Below are 26,212 nucleotides of genomic sequence, written 5' to 3'. Positions count from 1 at the left end.
ATTTCACATACTTGGAGAGATTTGGGAGAGATTTAACATTCTTGAAGAGATAGAGTGAAAACGATTGAGAGAGGTTCCATGTGGGATAGTTGTGAGTGTCCGGCATCGAAATGCATGGTTCGTGAACCCTGTTAAGCCTTGTTTAAGGATCTTACACACTCCCGATGAGTATGCAACATTGTTTTATCGGTCTAGTTCATTGATTAGAACTAGGGTTTAGGAAATTTTTAACACAAGACTTTTCTCAAGTGATGTTTTCCCATTAATATAGCAAGTTATACAGTATGAACATAACACAAATCCTAATACACAAGGTTTAATCGAGTTGACCGGCTTGTCTTGATGACTTGACTTGACTCAAGATTGACGATTGTCACATCATCCCCCCGTTAGAGGGAATTTCGTCCCGAAATTTAAATTCGGCTGGGAACTTCAAGGGTTTGGGAAAAGATGTGGATACTTTTGCTTCATTTGATCTTCACGTTCCCAGGTAAACTCAGGCCCTCGTTTCGCGTTCCAACGAACCTTCACTATGGGAATGCAACTTTGTTTTGTTCTCTTGATCTCTCGGTCCATGATCTCGACGGGTTCCTCCACAAAGTGGAGATTTTCATTAACTTTGATTTCTTCGAGTGGTATTACGAGTGTCTCGTCAGACAGACACTTCTTTAAGTTGGATACGTGGAAGGTAGGGTGTACATTACTAAGTTCTTGTGGTAGTCGGAGTTTGTACGCCACAGGACCAATCCTAGCAAGGATTTCGAACGAACCGATGTACCTTGGGTTTAGTTTCCCTCGTTTACCGAAACGTATCATCCCCTTCTAGGGGGAAACCTTAAGTAGTACCCGGTCTCCGACCTGGAATTCTAAAGGTTTGCGTCGCTTATCCGCGTAACTCTTTTGTCGATCACGAGACGCTTTTAGTCTTTCCCGAATTTGAATGATCTTTTTTGTGGTTTCCCCTATGATTTCAGGCCCAGTAAGGGTGCTATCAGGGACTTGCCCTCTGGCTAGCTGAGTATCTCCAACTTCGGCCCAACACAGTGGTGATCTACACTTGCGACCGTAGAGAGCTTCGAATGGAGCGACTCCAATGCTAGTGTGATAGCTGTTATTATAAGAAAATTCGATAAGCGGTAGATGGGTATCCCATGCCTTACCAAAATCTATCACACAGGCTCTCAGCATGTCTTCCAACGTCTGAATGGTTCTCTCGCTTTGTCCGTCAGTTTGTGGATGGTAGGCCGTACTCATGTCTAGCCTGGTTCCCAGAGACTTCTGTAGGGACTGCCAGAAACGAGAGGTGAATCTACTATCTCGATCAGAGATAATGGATGTTGGTACACCATGTAGTCGCACGATCTCCTTAATGTACGTCCTGGTTAACTTCTCCATCTTGTCTGTTTCCTTTATTGTCAGGAAGTGCGCGGACTTGGTCAATCTGTCCACAACCACCCATATGGTATCCATCCCACCTGATGTCTTAGGCAGTTTGGTTATGAAGTCCATGGTTATTCGCTCCCACTTCCACTCGGGTATATCCGGTTGTTGAAGTAGTCCTGATGGCTTCTGATATTCCACCTTGACCTTGGCGCAAGTGAGGCACTTGCTCACATAAGTAGCAATTTCAACCTTCATGTTTGGCCACCAGTATAACCTTTTGAGGTCTAGATACATCTTATCTGACCCAGGGTGAATGGAGTAACGAGTCTTGTGGGCCTCGTTCATTACAACATCTCGGTACCCACCGAACTTCGGTGTCCAGATTCGATTCATGAGATAACGAGTTCCATCCCCTTTGACTTCCAAGTTCTTATCCATCCCCCTTAGTGCTTCACTTGCCACGTTTTCTGGTTTCAAGGCTTCTAATTGGGCGTCCTTGATCTGGGTGGCCAGTTGGGAGTGGATGGTCATGGCTAGGGATTTTACTCGGCGACCCGAGTATTCCTTCCTGCTTAAGGCATCGGCTACTACATTAGCCTTGCCCGGGTGGTAGCGAATTTCACATTCGTAGTCATTTAGTAATTCCACCCATCTTCTTTGGCGCATGTTAAGTTCTTTCTGATTGAGAATGTGCTGAAGACTTTTATGATCAGTGAAGATGGTGCACTTGGTGCCGTAGAGGTAGTGCCTCCAGATCTTCAGGGCGAACACCACCGCTCCCAGTTCAAGGTCGTGGGTTGTATAATTAACTTCATGAGTCTTCAATTGCCTTGATGCATAAGCGATGACTTTTCCCCTTTGCATGAGCACACAGCCGAGGCCTTGATTCGAAGCATCGCAATACACCACAAAATCATCGGTTCCTTCTAGAAGAGACAAGACTGGTGCGCTGCATAGGGCTTGCTTTAGTGTCTGGAAGGCGGCTTCTTGTTTATCTTCCCATTCGAACACCACACCTTTCTGAGTCAAGGTGGTGAGAGGCTTAGCGATCTTGGAGAAATTTTGTATGAATCTTCGATAGTAGCCTGCGAGTCCCAAAAACTTTGTTTTCTATAATTAATGTTGCTAACTTGCAACACTTAAAATAATAATCATGCTACCACTAACATGATAATTATATCCATACAAGTATAACATCTATGCTCCCACTAGCTTTGACACGTATTTAGAAAACAGTTGGACTTCTAGAAATCAATACTTCTTGACTTCCAAAGTTCATAGTTCTAATACGACATGTTGATATGCTTCGATAAGCCTTTATCTAAGCTTCTCAAACTCATACACCTTTCCTTAGATAGCTCACATGTGTGTCTAAACTATTTCAGAACCTATAACAGTAAGTCTTGAATATTTAGATTTATTGCCATTTCTCACAATTCAAACTATGAAAAGGGATGCCGTAATCATAATCGAATTTGAGAATGCAAATATCACAATTGATATCTCCTTAAAATCTCTCTTAGTGAAAGTGTTTCCTCACAATCATTTTCATGAAGCGGAGAGAAACCTTATCGCTTAGATTTTATGGTGTATGTTTTCCTATCCATGTGAATTGTCATAACCATAATCGTAAGTCAAGGTTTAAGACAAATCCAAACTCATATAGACTGAACTTGTTCATTATTAATTTCTTGCCATCAAGGGTCCCACCAATGCTTCCATGTTATTTAGCAGCTCACCTATACTAGTCAATGTACTTTCATTGAACAGGGTGGTTTCCTTTATGTAGTCTCTTGAGAACTCGTAGAACTCATATGAAATGACACAAAAACAAGAATATATCAACACTATAGGTTACAAACCTGAAGTCGCGTGCTAGTGTCTAATAGGTTTACTCTTGATTAGTTCTTTAACCTTTTCAAGATCATTTAGACTCCCACTGACCTCTTGACATATAAGATTCTCTTGTCAAGAAACATTTCTTGACAAACAAATATTCAAGAGTTAGTGAGGATTCTTATCAAGACAAACACTACACACGATTGGTTTTAGTTGGTCTTTGTCTTATCCAAGACATCACAACTTACCAATTTCAAATGTGCAAGCGTAAGAAAAACATTTGTCTACTCCACATTTGATGAGTGTGTTAAAAAAAAACTTCTTAAGATGTGTCACTCAAGTCATAATCTTGGAGTATGACTCTAAGACTTGATTTTGAAACTAAGTATGATTCACCTTTTGATTTAAACATTTCAATAATTTCCTATTCCTCTTCTCAGCCACACCAGTGTACTAAGGTGTCCTTAAAGGATCAATTGTGATATGGTTTCATAATCAATAAGACGATCATAAAACATGATACTAAAGTACTCTCCCATCTTTTCAGATTGGATAAACTTTTATCTTTCTGCCTAATTGATTCTTCTTATTCGTTCTGCCATTCATTGAAACTTTTTAATGATTCAAAATTATACTTAATCTTGTAAGCATAACCACATTTACCAGACTTTTAGTAAATCATGATGAATAATCTTATTGTTATTTGTGGTGAACTTGACCAGTTCACAACATTGTGTACCCGATCTCCTTAATCTTTCATTTGACTCACAGACTTATGTGAACAAGGAATTAATCTTAATTTTCTAAGTACCAAGATTTCCATACATTACATAACTCAAATCATATGATTCCAAGCTTCTGTCCGATTGAAACTTAGGAGATGAGAATCTTTCCTTACTTAGAAAATTTCAACACTACCATAAATAACATAACTAAGAATCACATCAACTTATAATAGAAACACACAAGCATCAATTTTCAGAAATGACATTGCAAGGAGATATAAATAAGACAAATCTCAAAAATTATTTTATTTATAAAAAAGTGCAGAAAACTTATCCTTACAACGCAAATTCAAATGAAAACTATGCTATTACATATTCCTAAGCAATCTATCATAACTCCAAGTGGCAGCTCAAAAATCTGATCATCGAATTTTGCGATCGAAATCCATTTCTTCGCGATCAGACTCAACTCACTTCTTCCCTTAAGTTTCCTTGCTTTTCTTGGATCCTACAAAACATCAAAATATAATCTTATCACATAATGTATTTAGAATCTAAAATAGAAAACTTAATAGAGTTAGATAGTGGATTTGACCTGAAGCAGAGTTATAAATCTTGACTCTCCCATCTCTTAGATCTCTCAGGTAGTCAAGGCAGCTTCGTAACCAATGCCCCTATTTTGGCAGTAGAAACATACAGATTCTTCTAGAATGGTACACGAGACTATCTCAGACTCTTCCTTTCTTTTGTGTAGAGAAAACTTTTATGGACTTCCAATGTTGCCATTACGCATAGAAGGTTGGGATATTGATTTATCAGACTAATTTGCTCGACCATTACGCCAAATCATTGCTGATTCAGCAATAATAAAGCAAATAAGTCAAATCAATGAGGGTCACGTCTTGGTCCATCACATAATACTCTCTAATGAACTCACTATATGATTCGGAATGTGACTGAATAACCAAGTCAACAACCAACTTCCTTGAGACATCAACACCAAACATTCCCAATTTATCAATATGCAACTTCATATCTAAGAGATGAGCACATACAGACTTTCTATCTTCATGGTTGTTTGCTAATAGGGCTTGAGTGACCTTGAACTTTTCAAGTATTCAAACACGTGGGCCAGGGAGAATTATTGGAGGAGGCCCAGGAAGTGAAGAATGATTTCCATTTTCACAATTCAATCGTGGAACATCATCTTCAAGCGGAAAACTTTTTTCAATGGATTTAAGAAGATCATAGTTGATAGACTTTGACATCTACAAAACGGGAGAAATTCAAGTTAGTTGATTAAAATCCTCAATACAACACCTAAATGACATACCGAGGCTAGGATCCAACAAAATATTCTACAATTTGGAAGAGGGATGCCATAATCCAAATTGCAGAACATTTGAAGGTAGGTAAATGACGATTTACCAATTTCCACCGTTAAAAACGAAATTGAAAATTTAGTTTTAAATGAATTGAAACTCCTAGATCCTTTGAGATTGATTGAACTTTTCAATGACATGTTTAAATCTCGATTGTTCCCTTCAAGTTTGTGACTGGGATACCGAGGATCACAAACAAGGTGTAGATAACCATGCAAATTAGCTTGGTACTCTCGAAGATGCATATCACCTAATCAATGTGTCAGTTAACTACACACACTCCATTGATCTATGATAATATATGAGCTACCCATTTCCATCCTTCATTGGTCCCATATTAGTGTGCCGGTTAACCACATACGCTCCACTAACGACCAACAAGGTACAATGTGCAATTTCATGGATTAACACCAACTCCACATTTTTCCTAAAGTAACTAAGATTTGAGAATTTGTAAAAGTGTTTAGTTACTTCGTATCTCATTATACTTATAATAGAAGTTTATGTCCTATCATATCCGTTTGGCTAACGACCCTCCACTAGTTAAGAGTGCGGTGGGTAAGAGTGGATACCCATTCAGTCACCATTTTATAGACAATTTCCTTAAACATCCCTTATAGACCAGCTTCGTGAATGAGGCCTACTAACGGTAAGACTGACATTTAATAAATTATACTTTTAATTTAATTAAAATTAAACCATATAATTATGGATTTATTAACTTTATTTTAATTACACATTTAATTGATTTAATAAAGCCATAAGAGTGTAATTTGAACTTTTCAAAATACCAGTGTCTTAGAATTTAATATTTTGAAATTAATACCTTTTAATTAAATTTTAAATTCCAAAACATGAGGACAGGTTTTTGAAACCTTTCAAAGCATTAGGGTTTAACTATTTAAATTTCAAAAACTAAAACTTTTAAGTTCAACTTTAAACTACAAAACCTAAGGGTGAAAATTGAAACTTTTTCAATCTTACTAGGTCAAATATCTGACTAATAATAATCCTATGTTATCCATATTTAACCAAATCCATTAATTTTGATGAGGATAACCATTCCAAACTTAAAAAAAATCAGATTTTGGCAAGAAAAATGAGTTTTGGCAATTATCCTCAACAAAATTTGGCTAGAAAATCGAAATTTCCGGCACTAGACCCTTCGACTCGTCGAGTCTACTATGGAACTCGTCGAGTAGGACCTACTCGTCGAGTCCATACATGGACTTGGCGAGTCTACCAGTCAGAAACAAAAAAATTCAAATTTCAAGATATTTGGTGGTTCACTTTTGCATCATTTCACTAGAAAAACAACCTAAGCTCTGATACCACTGATGAGTTATATGCATAACATCAATCCTATGGTGTACATGCAACCCTAATTGATTTGATCTAGGTTTTTCTATGATTAACATAACAATATGGAATACCAAAGCAATGATACTAAGAACTAGCATATAACAATCAAATTGACATATAAACTAGGGTTTAGATCTTAACTTGATTGTTATGTAGCAATAATAATCACAAACTTTCTTGATCTTGACTCTTGAAAGCTTAGTGCCTCAAATGTTGCACCTCTAATGGAGTCACAAACACCATAAGCAACAAAGATGAACAAGAAAGAGGAAAGAGGCACCAAAAACTTCTCCATCTTGTCTGTTTCCTTTATTGTCAGGAAGTGCGCGGACTTGGTCAATCTGTCCACAACCACCCATATGGTATCCATCCCACCTGATGTCTTAGGCAGTTTGGTTATGAAGTCCATGGTTATTCGCTCCCACTTCCACTCGGGTATATCCGGTTGTTGAAGTAGTCCTGATGGCTTCTGATATTCCACCTTGACCTTGGCGCAAGTGAGGCACTTGCTCACATAAGTAGCAATTTCAACCTTCATGTTTGGCCACCAGTATAACCTTTTGAGGTCTAGATACATCTTATCTGACCCAGGGTGAATGGAGTATCGAGTCTTGTGGGCCTCGTTCATTACAACATCTCGGTACCCACCGAACTTCGGTGTCCAGATTCGATTCATGAGATAACGAGTTCCATCCCCTTTGACTTCCAAGTTCTTATCCATCCCCCTTAGTGCTTCGCTTGCCACGTTTTCTGGTTTCAAGGCTTCTAATTGGGCGTCCTTGATCTGGGTGGCCAGTTGGGAGTGGATGGTCATGGCTAGGGATTTTACTCGGCGACCCGAGTATTCCTTCCTGCTTAAGGCATCGGCTACTACATTAGCCTTGCCCGGGTGGTAGCGAATTTCACATTCGTAGTCATTTAGTAATTCCACCCATCTTCTTTGGCGCATGTTAAGTTCTTTCTGATTGAGAATGTGCTGAAGACTTTTATGATCAGTGAAGATGGTGCACTTGGTGCCGTAGAGGTAGTGCCTCCAGATCTTCAGGGCGAACACCACCGCTCCCAGTTCAAGGTCGTGGGTTGTATAATTAACTTCATGAGTCTTCAATTGCCTTGATGCATAAGCGATGACTTTTCCCCTTTGCATGAGCACACAGCCGAGGCCTTGATTCGAAGCATCGCAATACACCACAAAATCATCGGTTCCTTCTAGAAGAGACAAGACTGGTGCGCTGCATAGGGCTTGCTTTAGTGTCTGGAAGGCGGCTTCTTGTTTATCTTCCCATTCGAACACCACACCTTTCTGAGTCAAGGTGGTGAGAGGCTTAGCGATCTTGGAGAAATTTTGTATGAATCTTCGATAGTAGCCTGCGAGTCCCAAAAACTTTGTTTTCTATAATTAATGTTGCTAACTTGCAACACTTAAAATAATAATCATGCTACCACTAACATGATAATTATATCCATACAAGTATAACATCTATGCTCCCACTAGCTTTGACACGTATTTAGAAAACAGTTGGACTTCTAGAAATCAATACTTCTTGACTTCCAAAGTTCATAGTTCTAATACGACATGTTGATATGCTTCGATAAGCCTTTATCTAAGCTTCTCAAACTCATACACCTTTCCTTAGATAGCTCACATGTGTGTCTAAACTATTTCAGAACCTATAACAGTAAGTCTTGAATATTTAGATTTATTGCCATTTCTCACAATTCAAACTATGAAAAGGGATGCCGTAATCATAATCGAATTTGAGAATGCAAATATCACAATTGATATCTCCTTAAAATCTCTCTTAGTGAAAGTGTTTCCTCACAATCATTTTCATGAAGCGGAGAGAAACCTTATCGCTTAGATTTTATGGTGTATGTTTTCCTATCCATGTGAATTGTCATAACCATAATCGTAAGTCAAGGTTTAAGACAAATCCAAACTCATATAGACTGAACTTGTTCATTATTAATTTCTTGCCATCAAGGGTCCCACCAATGCTTCCATGTTATTTAGCAGCTCACCTATACTAGTCAATGTACTTTCATTGAACAGGGTGGTTTCCTTTATGTAGTCTCTTGAGAACTCGTAGAACTCATATGAAATGACACAAAAACAAGAATATATCAACACTATAGGTTACAAACCTGAAGTCGCGTGCTAGTGTCTAATAGGTTTACTCTTGATTAGTTCTTTAACCTTTTCAAGATCATTTAGACTCCCACTGACCTCTTGACATATAAGATTCTCTTGTCAAGAAACATTTCTTGACAAACAAATATTCAAGAGTTAGTGAGGATTCTTATCAAGACAAACACTACACACGATTGGTTTTAGTTGGTCTTTGTCTTATCCAAGACATCACAACTTACCAATTTCAAATGTGCAAGCGTAAGAAAAACATTTGTCTACTCCACATTTGATGAGTGTGTTAAAAAAAAACTTCTTAAGATGTGTCACTCAAGTCATAATCTTGGAGTATGACTCTAAGACTTGATTTTGAAACTAAGTATGATTCACCTTTTGATTTAAACATTTCAATAATTTCCTATTCCTCTTCTCAGCCACACCAGTGTACTAAGGTGTCCTTAAAGGATCAATTGTGATATGGTTTCATAATCAATAAGACGATCATAAAACATGATACTAAAGTACTCTCCCATCTTTTCAGATTGGATAAACTTTTATCTTTCTGCCTAATTGATTCTTCTTATTCGTTCTGCCATTCATTGAAACTTTTTAATGATTCAAAATTATACTTAATCTTGTAAGCATAACCACATTTACCAGACTTTTAGTAAATCATGATGAATAATCTTATTGTTATTTGTGGTGAACTTGACCAGTTCACAACATTGTGTACCCGATCTCCTTAATCTTTCATTTGACTCACAGACTTATGTGAACAAGGAATTAATCTTAATTTTCTAAGTACCAAGATTTCCATACATTACATAACTCAAATCATATGATTCCAAGCTTCTGTCCGATTGAAACTTAGGAGATGAGAATCTTTCCTTACTTAGAAAATTTCAACACTACCATAAATAACATAACTAAGAATCACATCAACTTATAATAGAAACACACAAGCATCAATTTTCAGAAATGACATTGCAAGGAGATATAAATAAGACAAATCTCAAAAATTATTTTATTTATAAAAAAGTGCAGAAAACTTATCCTTACAACGCAAATTCAAATGAAAACTATGCTATTACATATTCCTAAGCAATCTATCATAACTCCAAGTGGCAGCTCAAAAATCTGATCATCGAATTTTGCGATCGAAATCCATTTCTTCGCGATCAGACTCAACTCACTTCTTCCCTTAAGTTTCCTTGCTTTTCTTGGATCCTACAAAACATCAAAATATAATCTTATCACATAATGTATTTAGAATCTAAAATAGAAAACTTAATAGAGTTAGATAGTGGATTTGACCTGAAGCAGAGTTATAAATCTTGACTCTCCCATCTCTTAGATCTCTCAGGTAGTCAAGGCAGCTTCGTAACCAATGCCCCTATTTTGGCAGTAGAAACATACAGATTCTTCTAGAATGGTACACGAGACTATCTCAGACTCTTCCTTTCTTTTGTGTAGAGAAAACTTTTATGGACTTCCAATGTTGCCATTACGCATAGAAGGTTGGGATATTGATTTATCAGACTAATTTGCTCGACCATTACGCCAAATCATTGCTGATTCAGCAATAATAAAGCAAATAAGTCAAATCAATGAGGGTCACGTCTTGGTCCATCACATAATACTCTCTAATGAACTCACTATATGATTCGGAATGTGACTGAATAACCAAGTCAACAACCAACTTCCTTGAGACATCAACACCAAACATTCCCAATTTATCAATATGCAACTTCATATCTAAGAGATGAGCACATACAGACTTTCTATCTTCATGGTTGTTTGCTAATAGGGCTTGAGTGACCTTGAACTTTTCAAGTATTCAAACACGTGGGCCAGGGAGAATTATTGGAGGAGGCCCAGGAAGTGAAGAATGATTTCCATTTTCACAATTCAATCGTGGAACATCATCTTCAAGCGGAAAACTTTTTTCAATGGATTTAAGAAGATCATAGTTGATAGACTTTGACATCTACAAAACGGGAGAAATTCAAGTTAGTTGATTAAAATCCTCAATACAACACCTAAATGACATACCGAGGCTAGGATCCAACAAAATATTCTACAATTTGGAAGAGGGATGCCATAATCCAAATTGCAGAACATTTGAAGGTAGGTAAATGACGATTTACCAATTTCCACCGTTAAAAACGAAATTGAAAATTTAGTTTTAAATGAATTGAAACTCCTAGATCCTTTGAGATTGATTGAACTTTTCAATGACATGTTTAAATCTCGATTGTTCCCTTCAAGTTTGTGACTGGGATACCGAGGATCACAAACAAGGTGTAGATAACCATGCAAATTAGCTTGGTACTCTCGAAGATGCATATCACCTAATCAATGTGTCAGTTAACTACACACACTCCATTGATCTATGATAATATATGAGCTACCCATTTCCATCCTTCATTGGTCCCATATTAGTGTGCCGGTTAACCACATACGCTCCACTAACGACCAACAAGGTACAATGTGCAATTTCATGGATTAACACCAACTCCACATTTTTCCTAAAGTAACTAAGATTTGAGAATTTGTAAAAGTGTTTAGTTACTTCGTATCTCATTATACTTATAATAGAAGTTTATGTCCTATCATATCCGTTTGGCTAACGACCCTCCACTAGTTAAGAGTGCGGTGGGTAAGAGTGGATACCCATTCAGTCACCATTTTATAGACAATTTCCTTAAACATCCCTTATAGACCAGCTTCGTGAATGAGGCCTACTAACGGTAAGACTGACATTTAATAAATTATACTTTTAATTTAATTAAAATTAAACCATATAATTATGGATTTATTAACTTTATTTTAATTACACATTTAATTGATTTAATAAAGCCATAAGAGTGTAATTTGAACTTTTCAAAATACCAGTGTCTTAGAATTTAATATTTTGAAATTAATACCTTTTAATTAAATTTTAAATTCCAAAACATGAGGACAGGTTTTTGAAACCTTTCAAAGCATTAGGGTTTAACTATTTAAATTTCAAAAACTAAAACTTTTAAGTTCAACTTTAAACTACAAAACCTAAGGGTGAAAATTGAAACTTTTTCAATCTTACTAGGTCAAATATCTGACTAATAATAATCCTATGTTATCCATATTTAACCAAATCCATTAATTTTGATGAGGATAACCATTCCAAACTTAAAAAAATCAGATTTTGGCAAGAAAAATGAGTTTTGGCAATTATCCTCAACAAAATTTGGCTAGAAAATCGAAATTTCCGGCACTAGACCCTTCGACTCGTCGAGTCTACTATGGAACTCGTCGAGTAGGACCTACTCGTCGAGTCCATACATGGACTTGGCGAGTCTACCAGTCAGAAACAAAAAAATTCAAATTTCAAGATATTTGGTGGTTCACTTTTGCATCATTTCACTAGAAAAACAACCTAAGCTCTGATACCACTGATGAGTTATATGCATAACATCAATCCTATGGTGTACATGCAACCCTAATTGATTTGATCTAGGTTTTTCTATGATTAACATAACAATATGGAATACCAAAGCAATGATACTAAGAACTAGCATATAACAATCAAATTGACATATAAACTAGGGTTTAGATCTTAACTTGATTGTTATGTAGCAATAATAATCACAAACTTTCTTGATCTTGACTCTTGAAAGCTTAGTGCCTCAAATGTTGCACCTCTAATGGAGTCACAAACACCATAAGCAACAAAGATGAACAAGAAAGAGGAAAGAGGCACCAAAAATGTCCTAGGGTTTCTCGTAGAGGGTTGGACACGTTTTTGGAGGCCTAAGGGTTCCTTTTATACTTAGGTTTCTAGGGTTATCAACTAGGAAACCCTAATCCGGCTGCTTAGTCCTTAAGCAGCCCAAAGATCCTTCCAGAAGGCCCTTGGATGATTTCTATATGGACTCTCATATAGAATTCATCCATGCTTCCTTTATGGATCCTAAGCCCAATCTTTGTAACTATCTTATAATCATAATATCACTCCCCTTTATTTAATTAATCTCTTTTAGCCACAAAATTAATTATTAATTAATTATTGACTAATATTAATTAAACAATATGATTTCTCTTTTAATATATTATTCTCATAATATATTAATAACTCATAATTAATCATCTTTTTCCTTAATTCATCATATTAGTTGCTATAATGAAGGCAACCTAAAAGGACCATGCTCATAATCGGGTTAAGTACATACCAAAATAGTTATAGGCTTAGACACCTAATCCAACAATATGTACAAAATCTTTGTCATACATACTATAAATTATTTAAAGATTATTTATCCTAAATAATCTTTTATCAAAATGCATTTTTACTGCTTATTATATTTTAATTGTCTAGCCTGAATCTACGGGCGCTACACACATACCCAACATAATGTGTATTGTAGAATTTTATAAGCTAAATTATGGTATAGAAAACAATTTAAATAGTTGTGCTTGTTTTGTTTATATATATATATATATATATATATATATATATATATATATATATATATATATATATATATATATATATATATATGTATATATATATATATTGTTGTTTATTCTAGTTTTTTTTTATCAAATTTGTAAAAAAACGCTAGACGTTTGCTAGTCGGTGGACTGGGGTTAATTGATATTTTCAGTTTCCTTGCGCTAGATGTTATGGAACTCATCAATAGAATCTAACGGGTCATGCATAGTAAGATTATGACCCAAGATATATCAATGTTGTTTTAAAAAAAAAAGTTTTGACATCCAAAGAAAAATATCAACCAAGCTTGTTGTTCGTTTACTCATATTAAAACAGTAAGCAATCCAACACAGCCTTAAGACCAACTCCTTTAGTTATGTAGTAAGGGGTTGTTTGGTAGCCTTTTAATTGACAAATTAAGAGGCAACCTCTTAATTATTCAGATTAAGAGTGTTTGGTAGCCTATGAATTAAAGTCTCTTAAACTTTCAGAAGCCTCTTAAACTTTCAGATTTCAGCTTATATTTGAATAAAAAAGAAACACACTCTTCCCTCTTTTGCCCTCAAACACATTCATCCATCAAACACATACATATTCTACGATTCATCGTCCCTTTGTTCTTTTCCCACATCCGAACAACTCCAGCGCCGATCATCTCCTCTCATCGCCGACCAAATCCGCCAATCTCTTCCCGTTGTCGACCTCGGACAGCATAGCCGACACCATCTTCGACCTCACACACACGAGTCTTCAACAACGTCATCGTCACCAGTGATGGTATCCGCGCTCGACAGCGCCGACGATAGCCACTGAACCGCCTTGATGCATCGGGTTTGCTTATCTCTATTTTTCTAAAATCGATTTCTGTGAAATCTATTCATCTAGTCTACATATGAAACCATTCCCCCCTAATTTGTTATTAGCTATGATACATGATTTTGAAGTCTGATCGGCTGCTAGGGTTGTTTGACCACTTTCAATTTTGCTGCACAGGAATGGAATTGAGGTGAATTTTTTTTTTTCTTTTTCTGAAATTTGATTTGGTGCAATCTTAAGAAATTCAGAAATATGTTGGTGTATCATTTAGCTGATAATTGTCTCCCTAGACTACTAGTATAATTAGACATTTAAAATGAAGGTTATGGTGTTTCCCTAGAAAAGGATCAACATTAGTTATTGAGGAGTTTTTTTTTTTTTTTTTCAAAAACATGATTAACAATTTGATGTGTTGTGCATGCAAAGAATCTTACATGTGACTGTTAGATGTGGAAGATGAAGATAAAAACTATATGAGAATTAACGTAATCGAGTCACTATAAGTTTGCATATATATTGTCAAGTTTTCCCCTGTTCCTTTTTTACTTGCCATATTCTTAACTTTTTTAAACAGATAATCATTTTTTCTACCTTCATACACCTACTACAGGTAGTTTCTTTAATCCCCTAAAAGTTTGCATTTATACTTTCTTATGTATTTGCGTTCTAATGATTTTACATAAATGTTGTTTATCTTTTGTAAATTTGTTATTTGTATTAGTTAAAAAGGTTCAACAAAATAACGAGGGTATTTTGGGAAACAAGTGATTTTACATAAATATTGAAGACCTTGATGAAATCTGAAGACATTGCTATATATTGAACATGTGGTGAATTTAAGTAAAGAAATTATGGTTTACGCAAAAAGGGTATTTTGGGAAACAAGTGAAAATTGACAAGAGAAGAGAAGATTTTTACTTTAGGTTATCAATATTTTGGAGCTTTTAATTGTTTTGGGTACAACAATTAAATATTGGTTTGTCATTTGTGATAGGAAATCTTGATTTTCTTGTATTATTGCAATTAGCTGCTTTGAGTATAATCAAGAAATGATAATTGTATATATGATTCGGATTCATGTCTAATCTTGTTTTATGTTTAATCTGGATTTTATATGGTGTTTGTATATATTTTTATAATTATTCAATAAATTGATTTAGTTATTTTATAATAAAAAATGTCAAATTCAGCAAAAAAATACAGAAGGGTAAAATGTTCATTTTTATAATTCATCACTGTAATTTAGAGGTTCCAACCAAACAACATTTGTACATTCAGATCTTAAAAATTCAGACTCTCTTAGAAATTCAGACCTCTTAAAAACTCAGCTCTTAAAAATTCACATCCTACCAAACAACCCTTATCTATTAAACAATCCGGAACGATCCTTAAGACAGAACATTATTAAATACATAAAATATAGTGCTTTAATGTAGAAGTTCACTCCAATGAACCATTAAAACCGATATTAGAATAATAGGATCGAATGGTACTCTTCACATATTTGGTGGAATATTTTTCGTAACACAAAAACATTTGTATTAGAATAGTACTATATTATAGGGATGAGATTTAGAACCGGAAACCCGGACCGGAACCGGAACCGTTAGAACCGGAATATATAAAATCGGTTCCGGTTCCAGGTTTAAAAATTGGCTTTATCCGGGTTCCGGGTAATCCGGGTTTGGGTCTATCGGGTCCGGGTAAAACGGGTCTAAAAACCGGAACCGGTGTTTGGAACCGGAACCACTTTTAGGGCCGGAACCGGTTTTTGTGAAACGTTTAAAAGATGCATATCTCATTCGTTTCAACTCCGATTGACATGCGGTTTTCTCCAACATGTAGTTTAGAGTTTGTACATGTTTTTAGACTATAAATTTGTCATTTTTACTTTAATATTCATTGACTTACAGTCCCCCAAAGTCGAGATATTAAAGCTGGAAGTTTTTAGTTTTTTTGTTTTTTTGTATTCGGTGAAAGTTTTAAAACATGCATATCTAATTCGTTTGAAGTCGGATTGATATGTGGTTTTTTGCAACTTGTAGTTTACAGTTTGTACATGAGTTTAGACTTTAATTTTGTCATTTTTGGTTTAACATTCAATGATTTACAGTCCTCCAAATTCGGGATATCAAAACTGAAAATTTTCAATTTTTCAGCAATTTGTTTTGTATTTTGTATTATGTGAAAATGTTAACACATGCATATCTCATTCGTTTAAAGTATGATTGACATGCGGTTTTTTCCAGAGTGTATTTTAGAGTTTGTACATAATTTTAGACTATAATTTTGTTAATTTTAGTTTCTTATTCAATTAGTTACAGTCCCCCAAAATCGGGATATCAATATGAAAATTTTCAAAGTTTAATCCGCTAAGTAGTAAGTAATTACCAAAAAATTTCGGTTTTTCCGGTTCTAAACCCACTTTATACGGTTCCAACCTACCCACTTTATTGTTTCCGGGTTTTCCGGTTCTAGACCCACTTTACCCGGAACCGAACCGGAACCGGTTCCTATATACCGGTCCGGTTTCCGGTTCTACAAAATCCCATTAACCGGTTCCGGGTTTGGACCCACTTTCATCCCTACTATATTATTATTATTATTATTATTATTTAATAAACTTTTTACTTTTGTTACTATCACAATTATTTCATTAAAGTTTATAATATAAAGATATGTTTTTAATTAGGTTTTAAAAAGGTGTGCTATGATAAAAAAATGTGAATATGCCGACTGAAAAACCTTTATGATGAATACTATAACAAAAGTTTTTTTCAAGAAGTGATCATTTTTTTTTTCCGATTGAGCATGAAATTATTATGTTTTTTTTAAAAGTTTTTGTTATTAGGTATCGACCTAACATTTCAAAAACTTGTTATATTTATAATTATGTAACGTCCTTTTTTATTATAAAAAAAATACCGTTTTAAATCAACCCTTCATAAACTTCATAGCTTGTCCTTACTTAAAAAATTGGAAGTTTGACATTTTCACCAAATAACGCCTCATATTATTTATAGTCTAGTTTTTATTATAAACATTTCATATTAAAAAGACCGGTGGTCCTTTTAACAACAAAGAATCCATAGTGGAGCTTTAATTGAAACTAACGTTGGTAGGAATGATACCACACTTGTTACGGTCCATATAGATGTCACGTCAGTTTTACCATACTTTAGCCAAAATTTGCCATTTACATGATGTGTGTTGCCATATTTGCCATGATAATATATATATATATATATTTAAATTAACTAATATAAAAAATAATATATATATATATATATATATATATATATATATATATTTAAATTAACTAATATAAAAAATAATCCAAGATCAAGTTTTGTAGGTTTTATAATAATAATAATAATAGTTAAAAATAAATCGATTTATTTAATATAAATAAGTTTTATAAGTTCATGAGGTATTATGCAATTTCCTAAAGTTAATTTCGAAAAATTATTTCAACTTTGGGGTAACATATGTTATTAATCTTTTTCCTTCGGAAGAAGCAACCACCATTTTCACCATTCACAAATATTCAAACACAATACATTTTCTTTCTCATCGGCGAGTTGTGTTCGCCGAGCTAGCCGAAGTCATTGCCGAAACCACATCGTTCAGCCTAATAAAGGGGCCGTTAAACATATGAAAAGGACGAAAATACCATTCTGACATTGTCATTGCTTCCACCACTAGTGACGAGTCTAGAACAACAACCTACATGAGTCACTATTTAAGTGAACCCGATAGAAATGACATAGCTAAAAATACTAGTAATGGGGCGATTCATATAAGCAATTTTGTTAAAGATATTATAGTTTTACCGGAAGAGTTCTAATATCTTGATATAGGTTCACAATCGTATCATTACTAATACTATATAAAACACTTTTTCAATATATGCCATTAAAATATCCACTAAGTTGGGAAACAAAAACAATCAAATAAAACTATATTAATTTCACGATTGATTGAATCAAAGAAAATCCATATTAAAACATACCACATGAAGTGATGAAACCAACCACACAAAACCTATTGTTCAAATTTAAGAAGTCAAAATAGATGTTCTTATCATTGGCGCTAAGATTAGAGATTACGTATTAAATTGATTATGTCTTGAACTTTTGATTTCATTATATTTATTTGTAACTATGAAGAAGATTAGAAGAAGTGTAAAACCATGGAAATCAATAATTATCAATCATAGGTTCACAATTAAGAACCTTCAAAGTTAAAATTCAATGTAAAGAAGAAAGCAATGCGGATTGTGGGCCAGGACTAATGTGGATGTGAGGTTGTCGGTGGTTGGAGGGAGGCGAACAAGCGACTTGATTGAGTGACCAATAGGAGGGACTTTTGTCTTCGGCCGTTCCTTACGATTTGTGTGATTGTGTAATGCGTATTTGCTAGAAACGAACGGACAATTCACATTTCGTTTGTATTTTCTCTTTATTTAATTTTAAAAGTTATTGGGTTAATTTTTGATGTACATTATTTGAAATAAACTAAAATTAGACCACTTAGATACAAAAGATAGGCTAAAAGTCCATGACAAATAAATTAAGATGGGTCATCTATAAATTTCAAAGTAAGTCCTATATTTTATTTATTAATTACTTGTAAAACAGTTTTTTTGTTTAGGTTTCAATTGCAATAGCTTCGTCACTACTGTCCACCACCACTCACCTACCACCACCACCACCACCGTAACTTCAAGGCTTCCCCGTATTAACAACAGCGATCAGGACCGGTCCAAATGTATTATGGACCCAGGGTAAAAAGAAAAAATGGGCCTCCAGAATAATAAATAAAATTTAATTTAATTCAAAAATAAACAATACGTTACAAAGTCCACAAAAATCACTATTAATATTATAAACATAAATATGACCACAACATTACCTAAAGAAAAATTACTATCATTTTAATTCAAATTAGTTTTCTGCATTCAAACTAGTATTATTTTCATTCAAACTAGACGAACTCGATGATTTAAAAAAATTATGTATAGATCCTTAATAAGTTTGATTGAAGGCATTAGAAAATTTTGGTTTCTTCCTTATTTTTGGCTTCTAGATAATTTTTTTTGGAAAACATTGTAGATTGTCAATAGCTAAACACTATCTACTTACAGGAAAAGATTAGATCTGATTTTTGATATATGATTTCTGTCTTAAAGTTGTAAAAGCCTAATATCATATTTAATTTAAATCAATGTGTAATTGCAAAATAAAATCAAATACAAACAATCAAACATCTGAATTTAAAACTGGATATAAAGTTTTGAATTCTAAATCATATATTAATAAATATATTACCTTCTTAAGTAAAAAAATATCTAAAAAGTAGGTAGAAGATATAAAGTTAAATCTCAATAAATGTGAGAAAAAAAACTATAAACTTTCAACATTTAATTAGATACCAGGTTCAGGAATCAGGAATATGAATACAAAATAAAATGAGAAACAACACTAAAACATCAGAAAAATTTGATTGGATTTATAATTTTGAGTTCTGAATCAGATATCTACAAAGAAATTCTCTTGTTAAGTAAAAAATATGAAAAACAGGTAGAATCTATAAAGAATTGACAGTTCAGTCTCCAACAATCTAGTAATATGAGACACATATACACAAACAAAATAAATAAAAACTATAAGGAGCGTGAATAAGAAATCAAATCAGAATGAGAAACAAAAGAATCAAAGGAAAAAAACAAACAATTTTTTTTATAACTAACCTTATGGTTTTTATCTCATTCGTCGGGTGCTTTGCAATTTTACGTTCAATCGACATAATTGATTATAATCTGAAGGTTGGTAAGAGACTACGAGAAGGGAAGAAGTCACACGATATAACTGATTATGAATCATTGTTCTGATGTTGATTCATGAGGCAACGATTAGGATTCACGAGGTGTCAATTAGATTAATTGGTTCCCGCTTGATGAGGATTCCTGTAAGACGTCCCAAACGGTAGTGTTTGCTTAACGTTACTTCAAAAAGTGTTCCAAAGTCCAGATAAAAAGAGGTTATTTCATTGGGCTAAAGTTTGATTAATTTTGTAATTGGGCCCTTAGAAGACATATATACAAATTTTAATTTTTATATATGTATATATATATTATATATTTGAGAAAATTTTGGGCCCCTTAAATCGTGGGCATTGGACGGGCGCCCAGGTTGCCCATTGTCACGACCGGCCTTACAGTGACACTGGCTATTTAACACAAATATCTCTTCTATTTCGTCTTTGTATCCAATTATTCCAACGAATAAGGGAAATTAGGATGATTTTAGTCAAACATAATTGATTTTCAATTAGCGGGTCTCACTTTTTGTCGGCCAGTAACACTATATACCCACCATTATTATAAAAACTCCATCGGAGGAGCTTTAATTGAAACTTGGATTTCATCGAAGCTTTTGATATGGTCTAAATGAAATTCTAGATATAAAAAAGGATAGTTTCTCAAAACCCTAGTATCTTTCATGATCATTATGGGTTTTATCTAAACTTGGGGTTTCCATCCGCTAACAATTTCAAGAATGTTTCTGACTTTATCCAAATACCAAACTTTGATGCCACCAGAAATACAAATTCTTCGGCTTCCACCACCAGTAGCAGAACAACTACTGTATTGGCTTCAACTCAGCTTTCAGCTTTGGAGCTCTTGACTGGAATCACATCAAGGGGTACAATGAATTGCTTGTTGCCGATTCCGATCCCTGACCTTAATTTCGTTTATTCACAGTCAGGGCAGTTGATGATTCCCATGCCGGAATTCAAGATTCTGCCACTTAGCTTTTCTTTGGATGGAATCGCGAGTAGTGGCAATGGCGACGCATATGGGAATAGTATTGACGACAATACGGATCAGAGGCTTTTGTTCCCATTTGAAGAACTGAAAACAAACGCACCAACAACACTTGATGATTAGCATGTTGCCTAAGATAGAGATAAGAATGGCGATTCCAATGGGTTTCGGAATGGAATGATGAGTGGAGGCTCTTGGTAAAGAAACATATACATTATACATATATATTTTCTTTAATAATAGTTTTACATTGAACGTGTTGGGATTTTTGGGCGTTTCTTTCTTTTAATATCTTGATTTTTTTAGTATGAAAATGGTGGTGGTGGTGATGATCAGGACTTGTTTTGATTTCTTGAAAAACTAACTTGGTAGGATCACAACTCGTTTCTCGTCAATAGCCATGGAAGCAATCAAAAAAATATAAAATAAAATATTGGGCATTTTTGTCTTTTTACACGGATATTAATTGTGGTTAACGGCCCCAGGGACCATGTTTGTTAGCAAAACCCATTATAGGGACTATTGGTGTTACTTTTCAAAAACTAGTTTTTATTATAAACGTTGAGCGATGGTTGGTTGGATGGTTAAACTAATTAAGGGGGGTGTTTGGATTCCTTTTTAAGCTTGTGTACTTCCTTTTGGCTTTTGCCGAGCCCTAGTTTTAGGTGAAGAAACCCAAAACGCGACAGGGAGATATGTCGTTCCTATGGGAGAAGAGCTCGTCGTGGCGATGGATAGTGAGGCAGACGAGAGATTCAAAGCCATTTTTTTTCGCCTTTGCGACTGTATGCGGCGTGGTCCCCGGTGCCATCGGCTATTGTGTGATGCAGCTCACCAATTCAAGCAATGAACAGCTCGAGTCCGAACTCCGCCGCAACGCTCGCCCCGATACCCTTGTTAGTACATCTCTCTCTCTCTCTCTCTCTCTCTCTCTCTCTCTCTATCTCTCTCGACGAATTGTTATATGTCTTAGCATCAGAAAGAATAATTCATATACCCTTTCTCACTTGACATGTTATTGCCTTATAGATGCTGCCTTGATGAAGATCCTAGCATTTTAAGTACTTTATCTGTTAAATTGATCGATCAACATACAATTAAATTGGATTTTTATATGATTCTTCATCGGAATGATAAGGCCAGGTCATCAGCTGTTTCAGTACAGGCATTTGTATAGGTGGAGCAAAGAGAATTAAAAAAGTATGTCAGCAGGACCAGGTAGAAAGTTAAAAATGTAAAATCATAGGTTTAGAGGATTTATGCAATCCAGATGAAATAAGGCAGCCAAATATTATAAATCATATCATCTTCTGGACTAATATCTACAATAAAATAATTGCATAGGCTAATATAAGGGCTACTCTCAAACCTACAAAGGATTTAGAAAGATTTTTCAGAGAACCCGAGAAAATACTTGAGCCTGAAGTTCATGTGGTTTGAAATCTGGTGTTTACAACCCAATTTCTGGGCATAGCACCTACTCAACTAGCAAGTTAACACTTAAGTATTTAAAACAATACGACACAATAGCATCATCACTTAAGATTTAAAACCATGAGTCCAAGACTTAACACTAACAATTAAGTACTTACTACTTCACAAGTTCACATAACAGCAGATTACAGAAACTAAACTAGTATGGTAGTATAAATGAATTATCGTTCTTTGTTTATATAATCTTACTCATTAAAAAACTATACTTTTGCTATTTTGGGTTAAAAAGTATATTGTTATTCGGTAAATTTCTCAAAGTACAATGTTTATGATAGAAAAAATAAAAGAAACCCATGAAGCCTAAAATATTTAGAAACAAAAGTGTGTAGAACTAAAAAGTAAAACAATTACAAAATACAAAAAAGATTATTGATCCTTTATAACCACTGACTAACTATCTGTGTTCCTATGGTTACCGTGTTAATGAAATTCTTGATTCAATTACATTATATAAAACAAAAGTTTTAAAGCATACTTATCAACAAAACTTGAGATAGTAAAAAAAAAATGGAAATAATAACACGTGAAGCTCAACATGAATAAACGAATAAAATTATTGCAGACTTGTTTGCCTCTTAATACAAATGCATACCTGGCTGAATTTCATTAGTGAAGGGTGGGTTATTATTTTGAAAACCACATAATTTTTGGCAATCCCCTTTTATAAAAATAAAATATGCTCAAGAATGAAGAATCTATAGATACTTTCAAAAGCACATTGTTATGATAGTTGAAATTTTATAAATATGATTTGTCTCTGTTTCTTGCAATGTTTAAAAAAAAAAAAATGGGGAATTGCTAAAAGAAAAGTTATTGTTTTGGTGATGTGAATTCAGATGATGGGAAGAGTGAATAAAGAGAGACTTGGGGAGTACCTTGGGGAATTGCAGAGGAAGGAAGATACAAACGATAGATATGTTGCTGCTTTGAAGGGAGAGACTTTAACCAGAAAACCATACGTCAGAATTCAACCAACCACCACCACCACCACCACCACCACCCCACAAGTTTAAAAGCTTTTATCACATCATATTATCATTATTATTAGTATTATATCATATCATATCATTTTCCCAACTTTATGGCTTTATGCTCATCCGATGCCTTTGCATTAACAGAATTCATGACTTGATGTTCCCATGTTTCATAAGCTTGTTATATATTGTGACTAATTAACTTTTTTTTTTTTTTTTTTTTTTTTTAAGATGAATACAAGAAATAGCAATATGCCTTCATTTATTTGTTTACTGCAGCATCCTCCCTACTTTCATTTCTTTCTATTTCAACATTATACTTTGAAAAAACTATCCCATTATTGCATTGACCTTCTATTTATTTATTTTCTTAATAAAACATTCTACTTCGAAAAATCACTCCAATTATAACAGTGAAATTTGCTTTGTAGATGAAATAATAAACAAATATGTAACTTTTAAAAAAAAATATTTTTGTGCTTAATTTTATGTAAGTGTCCTACATATGAATCTGGTTATAATATAAGACTTATGGTGTACGTTAGGTGAAGCGAATGTCTCACAAGAGCATTAATAGATTTACGTGAACTATGATTCATTTTTCTTGTAAAATGAAATAATTATACTTTTGAATAATTATATATTTCGTCCGAAAAGATAAAGTAGTATTTGTGACTCATAAACTATACTAAGGGGGTGTTTGGCTTATCTTTTTCAGAGATAAAAGTCATTTTTGGAAAAGTTACAAAAAGTCAGGTTTTTCTAACTTTTCTCAAAAGTCAGTTTTTCTTATATCCAAAATCCAAAAGTAGTTTTTAAAATATTTTTACCAAACATCTTTTACATTTTATATTTTCTTAAAAAGACTTTTGGTTTCTCAAAAAATAAGCCAAACACCCCCCAATTATAGTTTATTATGAATGTTTTGTTAAGTCCATTTATATAATCAAATATATAAATACATGTAAGTTATCATGTCTAGATGTGTTAAAAGATTATAACATATAAACTTACATCCAAACACAAGTATAAAAACATTTAGTATGATGAAGACAATTTCTAGTTTTTGACTTTTCTGTCTATGTTTTTAGAAAAATTATAGAAAAATTATCGTAAGTCGAAATCTGGATCCGTAAACTTTTAGAGCTTATAAAATGAGTCTAATTTGTCCATAATATTTTTGCCTGACCTTAAGTGGTTTCTAACCAGAGTGAAACCGTTCATTTTTACAGATTGGTCCGTAAATGTTCTGAAATGATAAATAGTTTTGTAAAAATCATCATAAATTGTAGAAAAATCGTATGAACGCATGTGAGCAGTCCTTTAAAAGGTATAGACCTGAACTATTTTCATATTCAACAATTTTGAAATATATGAAGTTTAAATAGGGCAAAACAGTCGGTGAACAAACCACAACTTTTCTATAGAAAGCTGATTTTTAAGAGTGATACTTTGTATTATAATTTGTCAATTGTATATTGGACGCATTAGGGAATATCACAATTCACCTAAAATTCTAATACGAGTTGATTTGACATTGTTGACTTTGTTTGACCAAAATTGATGATTGTCACACAAACTCACATACAAACATCCTCAAAACCACCGATCCAAAACTTCCTTAAAAATGCATACTAAGCGTAAGCCTTTTCTTGCCTTATTTTTTAACTAAAAGTTTCTTAAAAACTTCCTTAAAGGAATCATTTTTGCAGATTTGTCTTTTTTTGAGGCAAATTTAGTCATTTGGTTTCCAAAACTTACACGGATACACTAAGCCTTTTTTTTTTTTTTTTTTTTTTTTTTTTTTTTTGCCCTTTTCTTTTAACTAAAAGTTAAACAAAAAAATATATCAACGGTGCTGTTTGTTTTTTCGAAGCGAAAATTCACGAAGTCTGTAGACCACCTCTGCAATCCTCTGTAGCAGAAGAGGTGGAACAAACGACTACAACCTATAATAAGAAGCATTTTTTTTTTTTAACATCTGCACACTGTTGCAGTAAACTAAAATTTAAATAAACTAATTTTATAAACTGAAAATAGTTCTTAAAAAACACTTAGAAAAAATGATAACTGAAGAGGTTAGAAGAGGCAAGTCAAGTGCTGCGCCACGCAGTACACGCGCAGAGGTTTTGTAATCTGAAGTCTTCCAAAAAATAAACTGCTGCGAGAGAGAAAGTGCTACGCTTGTGCTGCATTTGAAGAGGTTTTTATAGAAAAACAATAAACAACTAACGCTTGCATCCTCGTCCCTTCCTTTTCTCTCTACCTACACCTCTTCTCACTAGGTAGCAACAACCCCATCATCGCCGATCAACACAAACACCACCCGCTACCACCACAATCACCACCATCCACCACTAAGTCCCAACAGCACCACCATTACACTGAACATGCAATTTAAATCACTGAAATCCAAAAATAGCAAATCAATTCAAATCAAGGATGAAAAAGAAGCTCGGGTTAGTTATTTTATTCGGTGTTCCCAACAGTTCAACGACAACCTCATATCTCTTCAATAGTTCTTCGCATTCTACTGATTACCCTCTAGAATATTGTTGTTTTACCTGGATTTTGATTTTTGGATCCAGAACACACACAATTACACACATCGAAGGATCTCAATTCTTGCAGCACCGCCTCTCTGATTACCGGAGAAGAAAGAAAGGAAGAAAACCCACTACCCTCCATGGCTCCATCAACGCAAACCTGATGTCTTCTGTAGCTTTCCGTATTTAAATCAAACCCACACGATATTACAATCAATATTCTTTTCACGGTGATCTTGAATCTAAATCAAATCCACCAC

The 26,212-nt window shown here is 34.2% G+C and overlaps 2 protein-coding genes and 1 long non-coding RNA gene across 3 annotated transcripts; all 3 read left to right on the top strand.

Annotated features, from left to right (window-relative positions):
• Nucleotides 1-13,810: 13,810 nt before the first annotated feature.
• On the top strand, nucleotides 13,811-15,211 carry LOC144998689 (uncharacterized). The gene is made up of 2 exons (XR_013660398.1): nucleotides 13,811-14,719; nucleotides 14,831-15,211. It is a non-coding gene; the product is annotated as an uncharacterized LOC144998689 (long non-coding RNA).
• A 3,458-nt stretch (nucleotides 15,212-18,669) lies between these two features.
• On the top strand, nucleotides 18,670-21,379 carry LOC145047081 (uncharacterized). Its single transcript, XM_078995327.1, is given in 3 exon segments — nucleotides 18,670-18,709; nucleotides 18,763-18,895; nucleotides 20,584-21,379. Coding segments are annotated over 3 exon segments (729 nt in total). The 3' UTR covers nucleotides 21,140-21,379.
• Nucleotides 21,380-21,526: 147 nt separating this feature from the next.
• Nucleotides 21,527-23,616, top strand: LOC145048641 (centrosomal protein). Its single transcript, XM_078997190.1, has 2 exons — nucleotides 21,527-21,834; nucleotides 23,269-23,616. Exons 1-2 carry the CDS (start codon nucleotides 21,634-21,636, stop codon nucleotides 23,443-23,445), a joined length of 378 nt encoding a protein of 125 aa, XP_078853316.1. The 5' UTR covers nucleotides 21,527-21,633; the 3' UTR covers nucleotides 23,446-23,616.
• The last annotated feature ends 2,596 nt before the right edge of the window (nucleotides 23,617-26,212 follow it).

This window comes from Lactuca saligna, chromosome 5 (assembly GCF_052625555.1).
Source record: "Lactuca saligna cultivar CGN05327 chromosome 5, ASM5262555v1, whole genome shotgun sequence".
In the NCBI taxonomy this organism is placed as follows: Eukaryota; Viridiplantae; Streptophyta; class Magnoliopsida; order Asterales; family Asteraceae; genus Lactuca; species Lactuca saligna.
Note: the sequence above shows the minus strand (reverse complement) of the source record. Positions and strands in the feature narration are given on the sequence as shown.

Bases quoted from the DNA above. Each gene is read 5' to 3' on its own strand.
- LOC145048641 (XM_078997190.1), top strand. From the start codon at position 21,634: ATGTCGTTCCTATGGGAGAAGAGCTCGTCGTGGCGATGGATAGTGAGG. The intron at 21,835-23,268 runs GTTAGTACATCT...ATGTGAATTCAG, and splicing joins ACGCTCGCCCCGATACCCTT to ATGATGGGAAGAGTGAATAA.